The sequence below is a fragment of the Tasmannia lanceolata genome, unplaced genomic scaffold (genome assembly GCF_043159265.1).
Source record: "Tasmannia lanceolata isolate RefF3 unplaced genomic scaffold, GAP_Taslan_0.1 ptg000015l, whole genome shotgun sequence".
Classification (NCBI taxonomy): domain Eukaryota; kingdom Viridiplantae; phylum Streptophyta; class Magnoliopsida; order Canellales; family Winteraceae; genus Tasmannia; species Tasmannia lanceolata.
Window position 1 is genome coordinate 21,308,593 of NW_027518692.1, and position 14,884 is coordinate 21,323,476.

The following is a 14,884-nucleotide window of genomic DNA, read 5'->3' on the forward strand; positions in this document are numbered from 1 at the left end:
GTTGACTGTCATTTTATTTGCGATCATGTGCTATGGAAGACAATTTCCTTGCCGTTTGTACCATCAGAACATCAGATTGCTGATTTGTTTACCAAGTCTCATTCATCCCCTCGTCTGCGTTTTCTTGTTTCAAAACTTCAAATGCATTCAAAAGCATCTTGAGTTTGCGGGGGGTGTTAACGGCAAGTGCGGCTCACACATGCCATATATAATATGGCCTTGTATAGCATGCTGCTGTCACACATGTCTTGTATAAGATTATTGCCATTTCACACATACATCACATACCTTATATAGATTATTCTCCTTTTCACAGATGCCTTGTATAGATTATTGCATGTATAGGTTTCCATTATTCTTGTGTGATATCCCCTAATCAAGGGAATAGAAATATCTGTAATACCTATAAATGTTTGTACCTTGTATACACAAAAGCATATAGTGAATAAAGCTTTCTTTCATTATCTTGTTCAGATGCTCACAAAAAAATGTGCTTAAAATTTATTTTAAGCTGACACTGCCAAAGGCACTTTTATCTTCAAAAACAAAACCAGTCTTGGTTAAGAACTGAAAATGTTCACTATCACCACCTCCTATGGCGCCTAGTTCTGTAGGGAAACAAGGTCCAATATAGTCATTTTTATAACTTCCAGCAAGAGAACTCGCAGATTTAGAGAAGCTTGTTTTTGAACGATCTGTCACACCGAAACTTGCAGTCATGTTCTCATTTTCCTTTGAACTTCCACGTTGAAAGCTGTTTTCAGACTCATTGTCAGACTCCAAACATATCAAACCAGTAATTCCTGTCAAACATGAGAGCGACCAAAGTGATCATAATTGTCACTGAATTAAGAAATCAACATTACGAAATATACATATTTTCCAAATACTTACAGATAAAAAAATAATGGCAAATAATTTATTCCATTGGGGAAGCAATAGCTAAATAGTAAATACTGCACCAGGTTTGAGTGACACAGTTCCATAAACACATAACGACAAAAGGGGCATTACGAAATATACATATTTTCCAAATACTTACTGATAAGAAAACTAATGGAAAATATTTTATTCCATTGGGGAAGCAATAGCTAAATAGTAAATACATCACCAGGTTTGAGTGACACAGTTAACATAAACACATAACGACAAAAGGGAAAAAGGGTGTCCTAGATCATAAGTTGATAACCACACCAAAAAGTCATATTTACCGAGTAATGAACAAAGCCTCACATGATTTCAATAAACGACAAAGCAAGGAAGAAGTCAATCTATGAAACAGTATCCCAAACCAAGTTAATGAGCCCGAGAAACAATTTTGGCAGATTTAGAAATTACGACGGTATTCAGGAATGCACATAGAAGCAGCTAGTGGGATCAGAAACTGTGTGTGCGAAATAGGTCGGAAATTTAACTTGCAACAGATGATCCCTAATGAGTCTCCATAGCATAATGGAGTTTAAATGTTTCACCAATAATAGGGCAAGAATATGACCTAAATGCTTGTGCAGGAGCTAAAAGGGCGCAGAATTGAGTCTTGAAATGGACAAGGACTATTCAGAGAATTAACTGAGTGAGGAAGTTTCATATCAAGTGGTAGTCAATAGAACATAAGCCCTAGGTTTAGAAAAGGCACAAAACCCAGAATCCCTTAGAAGCAAACTGATAGTAAACCAGATTGCATCGCCCTATGTTATGGAAAAATTATTCAATTCATTTATTGTCTCCAAAACTTCATTGGAAGTCTTAGGAAACAATAAGCCTCTTCTGTTTCATGATCCCGTAGAGCTTAATAATCATCCCAACACTGTGATGTTTTTAGATTCCAAATTTCCAACTCACGATACTTAGAATCAGTAATATCAGTTATGGGTAGCTGAGAATAGTTTAGAAAATTTTCTCCATTTAACTTCACGGTACTTGGACTCTGTCTGAGTGACTACAATGACTCTCCCATCCTTGGTATCACAAACAAATAATGACCCGAACTTCCTTTCTTCTGCCAAAACTAACAGAAAACATCAGTCTCATGGAAAAGCACTGAGGAGCAACAAAAGTGACAAATCAATTCAAAATTATATAGGGGTTTTTGCAAATGAAGTCTTCTACTTTGCTTTATTTGCAAAAAGAGTCTTCTAGTTCCACAATTTGCAAGTAGAGTCATCACTTTTGGGTCAATTTTGCAAATCAGATCATGCTATCAGTTTATGACCAAAATACCCACCGTAGAATTTTTTTTATTCTTAACTAGCCCAAAATGTCTTTGGGTCTGAAAAGATGAAAATTTTCTTTTGAAAAAGACCAAAATACCCATGATGCTCACGGATATGTTTTGATAGGGCATGCCGGTCACACCAAGTCAACTCAAACCCATGCATCAGGTCGAGCCCACCAAGTTGACTTATGTTTTTATGGGGTAGAGGCGTAGAGCCCATGTACAGCGTAGGGTTCACAATTTTACAGATTATGTTGTGATAGGGTGGGCTCATATTTTTTACACCTATGCATAGCATAGGCAAAAAATGCTATGATTGGGTAGGTCCCGCGATCTCCACATGAGCCCATGTATGCCCTGTAATTTTTGTCTTTTCATGTATAAGAATGCTAGTATATACAGAAGGAATTTTGGTCTTTTATAAGGTAGTTTGTCTTTTTAAATACAAGGGCATTTTGGTCTTTTTATGAGTAAAGAAATCTACCATGGGCATTTTGGTCACAAACCAATGACATGACCTGATTTGCAAAATTCACTCAAACGTTATGACTCTATTTGCAAATTGTCGGACAAGAAGACTCTGTTTGCAAATAAAACAAAGTAGAAGACTGCTTTTGCAAAAAAACCCAATTATATAAAGTAGAACATTTCAACCCAATTTTGAAGGACCGTATCTCTGTAAAAAGTTGTATGATATCAAATCCAGAAACAAAAATAGGGGCATCCCTTATATCATCTAACAAACCGACTCTCAACAAACAACTAGACCCACTACCGTTTTGGAAGAAAATGCAAAATCATGCACCACAAGACAAGTAGATCAAATCATACAAAAACAAAAAACAAAACAAAACAACTAACAAAAAATGCTTACAACCTAACATTTTTTTTAAAGGTAACAAATTTTATCTACTTCAAACCGAGCTTACAATCATAGGGACAAGATGTCCAAACAGGCAAGCCCATTATATACATCCAAAGAAAGCCACTACCCACTACCACATCCTAATGATCCCTCCAATATACATACAGACTCGAGATTAACCCCATGCTTTGCCAACGCATCCGCCATCGAATTCGCACTTCGTCACATGTGCTCAATATACGGCTTCACAATGCTGACAAGAGCTCTGATCTCGTCAATCTTGGGCGCCAATCTCCACAGACCACCGCATCGATTAGTTGCCCATGCGGTGACATTCGCAGAATCACCTTCTACGATCAGAGGACCCAAATTTTGATTGATGAACCATTTTAGTCCGAATCGAAGAGCTGACACCTCCGCTTCATTGGCATTGCATGTTCCGGCAGGGCCAGAATATGATGCAATGATAGAGACAGTATGGTTACGGAAGACTCCTACCAGGATTTCCGAATGAGCTTCCATCAAAATTGAGTTTAATACATCCCGGCTGTGGCGGGGACCAAATAGGGGCAAAGGATACGCGACGCCTTTTCTCGGAACAAACCACACGCCAATTCCGCAATATGGATCCCACAGGATAAGATATATTTACTTTTGAGCCCGCCCATCGAATTAAAGAAATTCTTATGTCCATAGCAATATATTGTTGAGCCCGCCATTTTCCCGAAAAGATGCGGTTGTTCCTTTCATTCCATATGTGCCACGTTACTGCATAGGGTATTGCCGTCCAAAATAGTTGTCCAATGCATCCGTTATAAGCACCGAGCCAGTTCAGGATCACATTATCTATCCTCCTTTGAAATACCCAAGACATTCCAAGCTTACAACCTAACATAGAACCTTCTCAATCACAAATGTATCTCGGGATATCTTAAATTTTTTGTTATTTTCAGGTTTATATTAGGGAAAACAGGAAAAATAAAATATATAAAAATATAAAATTTAAGAACAAATTTTCTATAGGATTAAATCCAAAGGTTTTAGACTGAGTAGGACTAAGACAGAGTATATGAAGTGCAACTTTAGTAATGTAAGGAGGCGGGACGAGGATGTAGTAAATATGACTGGCCAAGAGGTACCTAAAAGGGATATCTTCCGCTATCTTGGTTCAATTCTACATAAGGAAGGAGAGATTGAAGAGGATGTTAACCATAGAATAAGAGCAGGTTGGTTGAAGTGGAAGCTTGCCTCAGGAGTTCTATGCGATCGTAAAATCCCTACCAAATTGAAGAGAAAGTTTTATAAGACAGTTGTAAGGCTAGCCATGCTGTACGGCTCAAAATGCTGGGCCACCAAGAAGCAGCATGTGCATAAGATGAGTGTAGCAGATATGCGAATGCTTAGATGGATATGCGGCCACACAAGCTTAGATAGAATTAAAAATGAAGACATTCGCAAAAAGGTGGGGGTGGCACCAGTTGAGGAGAAGATGAGAGAGCACCGCTTATGATCGTTTGGACATATCCAACATAGGCCTTTCGATGCTCCGGTGAGAAGAGGCAACTCGTGCCAAATTGATGGAGTAAAAAGAGCGGGCAGACCGAAAACAACTTGGGTAAAAACAGTGAGGAAAGACTTGATAGCTAGGAACATAACAGAGAACATGACCTTGGATAGGATAGAGTGGAAGAAAATTATCCACGTAGAAGAACCCAACTAGAGCCGGGTAGATTCCTTCCTTCTTCATGAAATTTTTCTAAAGGATTCATTTAGCCGACCCCAACTAGTTTGGGACAAAGGCTTTGTTGAGCTGAGTTGAGTATAAAATTTAAGAACAAAATTATGAAAACAAATATATTAAGAAGTTAACATGACATTTTCACGATATTTTTGTGGTAAAAAATGAAGTATGAAGATATCTCGATGACTTTTCGAAATCTTGGGAAAATTTTGGGATTTGTCGTTTGATAAAAAAAAATCACGATATTTGTAAAAATATCAGAGATATTTGTGACTATGCTGACAACCAAGGCTATTCAAACTGTAAGAAGATGTGTGGCTATAAAGAATAGTCATACATCTAGAGAAAACAATCCCAACGAAAATTTTCCTCTAATTTAGAGTTCAAAGCTTTGATATCATTTAAAGCAGAATAATAGAAAAAAGGAAAAGTGGAAATTTATGTGGGAAGAAAATATTCTACTCTTCCACTATGGAAAAAAATTACAAAAGGTAACTTTACAAAATTACAACACATAAAACCAATAAGCATTACTTTACAAAATACCAACAAGACCCTTCAATAGCAAAAATATTCTCTAGCTAATGCATTAGCTAATGTATCCACCTTATAACAAAGTCCCGTCCCATCAGTTTTTCATGCTAATATTCCAGTATAGGTTCTCATGGGTCATTAATTCTATTGCCTTTCCGCATGTGGTAAGCACAACCATTTTGCCTCCCTATGTATTCCTTGGGGGAAGTCCTAGACTAGCTGAAGTCTTCTTCTACCACTGAAGGAAAGGGAACGGTCCAAGTTTCACAATATCAATTTTATTCATTTGTTCCTAATACTTCAATAATTCATTATTTGAAATTAGTCTGACAAATTCCTTGAATTGTTTTATAATTTCCATTTATTCATATAGTGTTTTTCAAGATTTGAAGACAAGGAAGACAATTGGTGGTTGTTGAGAGTGTAGTGGCAGTAACTGTGCGCCACTTTGAAAACTTCAGTTGCTTATGCTAGTTCTAATTCAAGTTATAATCAGGATGTTGGTGTCGCATTCGAGCCACATTTATCCTTCCTTTTCTACTTCATGTTTCATGTTCCCTCCGTTCTCTTCTTGTGTTAACTCTGCCAATTTTTCATGTGACGAAATATGATTCATGAACATATGCAAGATTCAAAATGTTCACAAAGAAATCTAGCGGATTAAAGCATATGATCCAAGGATAGTGAGGTGTTGTTATATGTTCTCCCACGAGAAAATCTACAATATGAGTGGATTTTGGATTCTAGCACTTACTTTTCACATGACACCATGTAATGACCGGTTATATCAGTACCAATCATGGGATGGAATAACTGTTTACATGGTTGATAAAAACATATGTAAATTAGTTGGACCTCAAGATGTCAAAATTACTAAGTTTGAAGGCATCATTCATACGTTTTTTTATGAAGACAATTGACACATACCATATCTACATAAGAGTTGACACGTACCATATCTACATAAGAGTCTCCTGTCATTGCCTCATGGGAATGTTTGATGAAGACGGTTGTAAATTTTTTGAAGAAAATGGTCAATTAAAAGGTTGTTAAAGTGAACCATATTCATTGGCAGTGAGGAGCCATATTTTTTCATGGTGCACAACTAGACCTGACATTACCCAGCAGTGTGAGTAGTGTAGTCAGTAGATAGATGCCGGGGAGAGATCATTGGAATGTTGTGAAGTAGATCTTTTGGTACTTGAAGGGTACTTCCGAGATTGCTATATTTTATGGTGAGAGTCAGAATTTGGATATGGTTGGCTTTGTAGATTCAAACTTTGTAGAAGATCAAGATAGAAGAAGATCGACCACAAGTTGTAAATCGTGTATCAGAGCAGAGCAATTCAACAGGGTTTGGAACCCCTATCATGGGGGGAAAAAAGCATCCAGGCTAGATAACTAGCCGTTTACAAACATTCTCAATTAGAATAAGTATTTCGTCCTTTAAATTTCCATTGGAAATGATTTCAGCCCAACTATGTTTTGATACATGCGCTCATGTATCTTGTCTTTTAGCATTTAATTGTCATGTAAGTGCTTTTTGGGAACCGTAAAAACCCATTTTACAGCTCTTTAAATACTAAAAGACAAGAAACATGAGCGTCTTGTATCAAAACATGGTTGTGTTGAAATCATTTCCCATTTCCATCCAACAAATCAATAATTCAATGGAAGTAATCAAGAGCACAAAGCACCACCCATAACCCTAGAGACCATATTTAAAATAGAAGGGGGGGGGGGGGGGGGGGTGGACAAAGAATCTCGGGCAATCCAAATTCTTCAAAATAACCCTAACAGTGAAATATTCCAATCATGAAAAGGAATGGATTTATAGCTTCCATATATGCAATTTTGTACTGCAAAGGCGTTCATCATGGCACCGAATAGAAATGAAATATGCATAAACGATAAGAAATTGGTACAAATCAGAGAAACTAGGTCCAATTTGTTACTGTTAGAAGGTGTATTGCATAGCCTAAGGGCATAGTGGTCTTTGTATGTTCTCTTTATATATAAATACTAAAGTAAGGGGGAGAAAACGCAACTTCTTCCTTTTCTCTCAAATCTCTTCTCCTCTCAACATGGTATCAGAGCCCTAGGGGTTTTTGTGCCCTAGGGACCATTGGAGAAGCTCCCCTTCTCCTTCTTCTCTCCTCCCTCCCTCCATCACGCTCCTCCCTACCAGCCCAAATTTTTTCTTTTTCTTTTTCCGCCTTACTTTCACACTCCAGGCTTTGAGTTTTTAGTTTTTAGGGTTTTCTTCTCAGCAAACGCTGCAAGTTACTTGCAGACGATTCGATCGATGTCGACTCTTTCTCAGTCTCTCACACGAAAAAGTCTCTTCTTCTTCTCCCTCAGTCTCTCACGCTGCAACTTGCAGACGATTCGATCGATTCTTAAGTTGCAGACGCGACAGCCTCTTCTTCTTCTCTCTCACAGACACAGCCTTCCCTTCCTTCTTTTTTTCCTACTAATCCCATTTCCACCCTTCCCTTCCTTTCCCTCATTAAAACCCTAATTTTTCCCTACTAATCCCATTTCCTATCCCTCGTGAAACCTTAAATCTCTAACCCTCTTTCTCTCTATGGTCTAAATTTCTTCCGCCCCTCTTTTTCTTCTTCGCTCCGCGACTCCGACCTTTCATCTTCTCCATTTCTACCCTAGAGGCCCTATTATGTCTTTTTTTCTCCTCTCATTCGTCGGAGTCGCGCCACATTCTCTCACCACACATAGTGGTATCTTTATGCCCTAGAGGCCTTCTCATTTCTCTTGTCCCTTACTTTGACGTCGTGTGTTGTCTAGTTCGCCTTCGTTCCTTCTATGGATCCTCCTATTGTAGACAATCCCTCTCTCGGGCAAACATCTTCTTCTTCCACCCCTATTTCCACTTCATCGGGTGATGCCTCCTTCCTCCCGATGACCACGGTCAAGCTTGATGGTTCCAATTATATGAATTGGAAAATGGCGGTGGAAGTTTATCTCATTGCCAAAAGGAAGGTCTACACCATACGTTGTGACCCTCCTGCGGTTTTGGATCCCACTTATGAGCAGTGGAAAACGGATGATGCTCATATCCGTAGTTTACTCTGGCAGAGTATGATCCCACAGATTTCAGGGACTATGATGCAGCTTCCGACTGCAAAGAGGATTTGGGATCATACTGCGGTTATGTTTTCAGGCGTCGGTAACCTCTCCCGTATTAGTTAGACCTGGCAAACGGGTGGGTCGGGCCGGGTCAACCCGCGGGTGATGCGGGTGCGGGTCCACGGGTCGGGTGAGAAAATGACCCGCATTTTGGCGGGTCAAAATTTACGTGACCCGCGCGGCCCGCGGGTGGGCCGGGTCAACCCGCGGGTCACCCGCAAATATGGGATTGTAATAATTATTTTGATTTGACAGCCTCTATTTGCCCGTAATTGTCATAACCTCCAATATGTGATTTGGTATTTTTTTCATAATTTTAAAATTTTATAACCCTTTCTAGGTAATTTTTCATTCAAAACTTTATAATTTAGCTAATTTACTTTTTGTGGTGTAATGATTACTTTTTTACATATTTTCTAGGAACATTTTAGCAACATTTGGATGCGCGCATCTTTGCATACACAAAGGCCACTTGCCGAGAAATTGCCAAAGGAGAAGCTTGATAGCAAATTCTAATAAAATAAAAACCACATTTAAATGTTATCAACACTACTGGGCACTCTCACTTTATGTATGGCCCACACCATAGGATGATCCAAACCGTCCATTAGTTGGGCCATAGCCTAAATAGGTTATGCTCCAAAAATCATTTCCATAGGATGATCCTATCCCTCCAATCTGAATGTTAGAGGGTTGATCCTAACCCTCTATAGATCGGAGGGTTAGAATCAACCGATGGAAATAATTTTGGGGCATAACCTATTTAGGGTATGGCCCATCTAATGGACGGTTTGGAACTTTGGATAATCCTACGGTGCAGGACATACCGTACTTTTTATAAAGTGAGGAGTTACTCATAAAAAAACAAACAGCAGTGATGATAACATTCTCAAAAAGATTAAAAAATACTGTAAAAATGCGGGTGCCCGCGGGTTGACCCGACCCGACCCGTGTTTTTGCGGGTTGGGTCACCCGCGGGTTGGTTTTTGACGGGTCACGGAAACTTAGACCCGTGCCCGCAAATTTGCGGGTGGGCCGGGTCGACCCGCGGGCACGGGTCACTTTTGCCAGGTCTAGTATTAGTGCCACATATTCTGAGTGGATGCATCTTCAGCGTGGTGACACCCCTCTTTCTACATACTATGGTCAGTTCGTCTCTCACTGTCAGCAACTCGATATTTTTATGCCCTTGACGACAGACTTAGCCGTCGCCGCTCGGCAGCGGGATCAGCTTCAAGTTGTTCAGTTTCTCGAGACCTTGGGCCCCGAGTTTATGTTTTTTCGCCAGCAGATTTATGGTTCTGGCACTATGCCTTCCCTCGAGGAGGTCTATCAGCGGGCACAACAGTGTCTAGGTGGAGCCTCTCTTACTCCTGCTGTTTTTTATGGTCATGCTACCGCGGCATATGCAGTAGGAGATCGTCCTGCCCGTGGTGGTGGGATGTTTGGCAGAGGCCGTGGCCGTGACTCTAGCCGTGGCGGACGTACCATGGGTACGGATTTCTCTAGTGACAGGGGATATGGTGGCCGACCTCGTCCATATTGTACACATTGCCGGCGCAAGGGCCACCGTGATGAGACCTGTTATGTGCTACATCCTGAGCGTCGTCCCCCGCCGCCATCTCAGTTCGGGCGATCAGCGCACCTTTCTACTCTGAAAGACTCTGATCCTCGAGTATCTTCCTTCGGCTCCAGCCCTGCTGTACCGTCTTTCACTCAGGCCGACTATGATGAGCTCCATCGCCTACGCTTGGCCGCCCATCCTCCCAGTGCTGGCTTTGCACAGCCAGGTAACACTCCTGCCTCTCTTCTCAGTAGTTCGAGCTCTTGGATCATTGATTCGGGAGCCTCGAACCATGTGACAGGTACTCTATCATCACTCAGGTCTTTTCACCCTCTTTCCTCTCAGTCTATTACCCTCGCTGATGGCCGTACTACTCCCATTTCTGGTACAGGGAGTACCTCTCCCTACCCTGGTCTTACCCTCTCCTCTGTGCTTTGTGTTCCCCAGTCTCCCTTTAACTTACTTTCAGTCAGTCAGCTCACTAAATATCTTAACAGCTATGTCTCATTTTATCCATCTTATTGCTTATTACAGGATCTTGCGACTGGGAGGACGATTGGTAAATGACGTGAGGTAGATGGGTTGTATCGTCTGGATGGAGGTCCCCCCGTACCATTTTACACAGTTCTGTCGACGCCTACCAGTGGCACTGCCGCCTTGGTCATCCATGCATTGAGCGCTAACGGCGCACCTCTATAGTTTCTGTTCCTATTCAGTCTTTTCAGTGCGAGGCCTGTGAACTTGGAAAACACCACCGTGTGTCTTTTCCCTCTAGGCTTGTTAGTCGGGCCTCGCACCCTTTTGCTTTAGTGCACTCTGATGTATGGGGTCCCCTGAGAACTCCTTCTATTTTTGGATATAGATATTTTGTTGTTTTCATTGATGATTATTCTCGCATGACTTCGCTGTATTTGCTTCACGATCGTTCTGAGGTTTTCTCTGCTTTTCATACTTTTCATTCTGAGGTTACCAATCAGTTTGATTGTACCCTCAAATGCTTGCGCATAGATAATGCTAGAGAATATTTCTCTACTACCCATGGGTTCCAGGACTTTCTTTCCAGTCGGGGTATTCCCCACCAGTCTTCCTGTGCTCACACCTCTCAGCAGAATGGTGTGGCTGAAAGGAAGATGCACTCTTTACTTGATGGGGCTCGCTCTCTTCTTATTCAGATGCGAGTTCCCAAGAGCTATTGGGGTGATGTTGTTCTTACTGCATGCCACCTTGCCAACCGGCTTCCATCCTCGGTTCTTGGTGGCTCTTCCCACTTTGATGTGTTATACCCTGGTCATGACCCCTTTCCTATCACCCCTAGGGTCTTTGGGTGTGTGTGTTTTGTTCACCACCTTGGTCCTGGCTTTGATAAGCTGGACCCTCGGGCTGAACGATGCATCTTTCTTGGGTACTCCTGTACCCAGAAAGGTTATCACTGTTACAGTCCTCGCCTGTGTCGGTCTTTTGTGTCTGCCGATGTCACATTCTTCGAGTCTGAGTCCTACTTTGTATCTTCTCATGAGACTCCTTCCACAGTTCCTGACTCGGACCTTCCTCTTCCCCTCCCCACCCTTCCGGCTCCTCTCCTATCCCCTCCTGTATTAGTTCATGAGACTATTCCTGTTTGTGATCCCTCCTCTTCACTACAGGCTCCTAAGGCTCCTGAGGCTCCTCCTCCCGCTCCTCCGCAGACATATCCTCGTCGACCGAGATCTACAGCTCATCCTCCTCTGCCTGCGCCATCGTCCTTGCAGCCTGAGATCACACCCCCCACATCTCAGGTACCTCTCTCTCCTACTCCTTCTTCAGATTCTCCCATTGCTTCTCGTACTCGTTCTCACAGTACTGCTCACCCTATTTCCTCTGTTATTTCATATGATTCTCTCACCCCGATGTTTCGGAGTTTTGTTTCCTCTTTGTCCTTTGTTTCTTTGCCCCAGTCTTTACCAGCTGCACTTGATCATTCGGGATGGCGTGCGGCCATGGATCTTGAGATGGAGGCCCTCCAGGCCAATAAGACATGGGAGTTAGTTCCTCTTCCTCCTGGGGCTCGATCAGTTGGTTGTCGCTGGGTTTATGCCGTCAAACACTTACCTGACGGTACTATTGAGCGCCTTAAGGCGCGGTTGGTGGCAAAAGGCTATACTCAGACCTTTGGTGTTGATTATTTAGAGACTTTTTCGCCGGTAGCTAAGATTCTGTCTGTTCGTGTTCTTCTATCCCTTGCAGTTACACATGACTGGCCTCTGCATCAGTTAGATGTCAAGAATGCCTTTTTACATGGTGAGCTTACTGAGGAGGTGTATATGGAGCAACCTCCTGGGTATGTTGCTCAGGGGGCGATGTCCTCCTCAGTATGTCGGTTGCAGAAGTCTATATACGGTCTCAAGTAGTCTCCTAGAGCCTGGTTTGGACGATTCAGTGATGCTATCATGCACTATGGTATGAAGCAATGTGCAGTTGATCACTCCGTCTTCAGTTCTCATTCCACTACTGGTTGTGTGCTATTGATAGTATATGTCGATGACATCATCATTACAGGCAGTGATTCAGAGGGGATACACAGGTTGAAAACCTTCTTGCAGAACGAGTTTTCAACCAAAGATTTGGGTCGTCTCAGATACTTTCTTGGCATTGAGGTTGCATATTCTACTGGAGGTCTCTCCCTCTCACAGAGGAAATATGTACTAGATCTTCTTGAGGAGACAGGTCACCTTGGAGTAAAACCTGCGTCTGCTCCCATGGACCCGAATGGGAAACTTATTCCAGAAGAAGGAGATTTATTAGATGACCCTGGCAGATATAGGAGGCTGGTGGGTAAGCTCATATATCTTACAGTCACTCGTCCAGATATATCATTTGTTGTTGGCTCAGTCAGCCAACATATGAGCTCACCCCGTACTTCTCACTGGGCAGCAGTGATTCAGATTCTTCGCTACTTGAAAGAAGCACCAGGGAAAGGACTCGTATTCAAGAAGCATGGTCATACCCGGGTAGAAGGCTTCTGTGATGCAGACTGGGCAGGATCTCTAGCAGATAGGGGATCTACCACTGGATATTGCACCTTTGTTGGTGGCAATCTAGTGTCGTGGAAAAGTAAGAAGCAGGACATAATCTCCAAGTCGAGTGCCGAATCAGAGTATCGTGCTATGTCTCATACCAGTGGGGAGCTTATTTGGTTACGTTCTCTCCTTTCAGAGATTGGTTTCTCTTCATCTGCTCCAGCTCAGCTGTATTGTGACAATCAAGCTGCAATTCATATAGCTACCAATCCGGTCTTTCATGAGAGAACCAAGCATATAGAGGTTGATTGCCACTTCATTCGCCAAAGGATACAAAGAGGCGAGATTCATGTTTCTTTCACGAGATCTGCTGATCAGTTAGCAGATGTGTTCACAAAGCCCTTAAGCTATACAAAATTGAGTGACATATGTAACAAGCTTGGAATGTACAATATATACATTCCAGCTTGAGGGGGAGTGTTAGAAGGTGTATTGCATAGCCTAAGGGCATAGTGGTCTTTGTATGTTCTCTTTATATATAAATACTAAAGTAAGGGGGAGAAAACGTAACTTCTTCCTTTTCTCTCAAATCTCTTCTCCTCTCAACAGTTACGAACCCGAATCAGTTCGCAACGCGATTGATCTTCTTAGAGGGAAGATCAGCCTCTTGACCCACTTCGAGGGAAGGGTCAATCCTCGACACAATTTCTGGGATAAAATTCTTCATTGATTTGAAAAAGACTACTTACATGTTATTTATAGAAAACCCACTTGACTTCTTCATCTAAATCTCTAACCCAAGACAATCTGGAAACCCTAACCCTTATCTCTAATACTCCTACACATACCAAACAACTACACAGCAAATCCTACAAATAGCTAAAATCTAAACTAATTTATTCCACCCCAACTGGGACCCATCTAAACTAATTCATTCCAATCATGGAAAGGAATGGATTTCATAACTAATTCAATTGCGGAGAATGAGTATGAACTTACCGGATAATTTCTCCTCCGTGGGTTTGGAAAATCGGGCCGTGCATTTAACAATGGAAGAATCTGATGGGGAAGGATTTGAGAGAGGGGTGTCGAGAACAAAAAAGGGGGTGCTCGTGGGACCCGGCTTTTGGGGTGTGGGATCATCGTCGAGAATGAGAAACGAAGTTTCTTCTCCTCTCACGTTCTTTCTCTTTCTTATTCGAGATGGGAAGGGGGATGGATCATCACTGTCCGATGGGATTTCCACGGCTAGAGATTCTGCCATTACAGATTTAGGGCAGAAACCAGGTTCGATCTATTTTTCAGGGAAATAACTGAAGAGAAGAACGCACCCTCCAAACTTGAAAAATGGGCCTCTTCGTTTTTAAGCGCGAAAGTGTCTCCGTAGCCCTCTTTTTCTTTCCTGGACTACCCTTTTAAGTGGGGCGCCTACGAAAGAAAAAGGGGCGAATCTCTATCATCTCCCCTTCATTTAATGCTTAGTAAAATGACTACAATACCCTTTTTCGCCTACACTAATCTAGTTGGGGTCGCTTTTGAGGATACAGGACCAGCGCACGAAGTCGGCACAAAAAGTAGGCCACCTAAGAGTCACAAGTCACAAGGCATCTGTCTGTCCCCCTAAAACTCCCTAAACTCGAACTCGCACTTGAAAGCTGAACTCGAAGGGCAAAGAGAGACTACAATTCTGAACCATACAAGGCCAATGCTCTGTGATCACTATGCAAAACCATGAAAGAAAATGATTTGCTTCTTGTTCTAACTTCTTTGACGAGCCGGATGGGACAAGTCCAAGCCCTCGGTGACTGAGTGAGAACCATAA

At 42.0% G+C, this 14,884-nt stretch overlaps 1 protein-coding gene across 1 annotated transcript; it reads right to left on the reverse strand.

The window, feature by feature from the left end:
- Positions 1 to 501: 501 nt before the first annotated feature.
- On the reverse strand, positions 502 to 14,409 carry LOC143891843 (crossover junction endonuclease EME1B-like). Its single transcript, XM_077396351.1, has 2 exons — positions 14,062 to 14,409; positions 502 to 803 (listed from the first exon to the last, which is right to left on the reverse strand). Exons 1-2 carry the CDS (start codon positions 14,324 to 14,326, stop codon positions 502 to 504), a joined length of 567 nt encoding a protein of 188 aa, XP_077252466.1. The 5' UTR covers positions 14,327 to 14,409.
- Between the last annotated feature and the right edge of the window lie 475 nt (positions 14,410 to 14,884).

Bases quoted from the DNA above. Each gene is read 5' to 3' on its own strand.
- LOC143891843 (XM_077396351.1), bottom strand. From the start codon at position 14,326: ATGGCAGAATCTCTAGCCGTGGAAATCCCATCGGACAGTGATGATCCA. The intron at 804-14,061 runs GTAAGTTCATAC...CATGTTTGACAG, and splicing joins CACGGAGGAGAAATTATCCG to GAATTACTGGTTTGATATGT.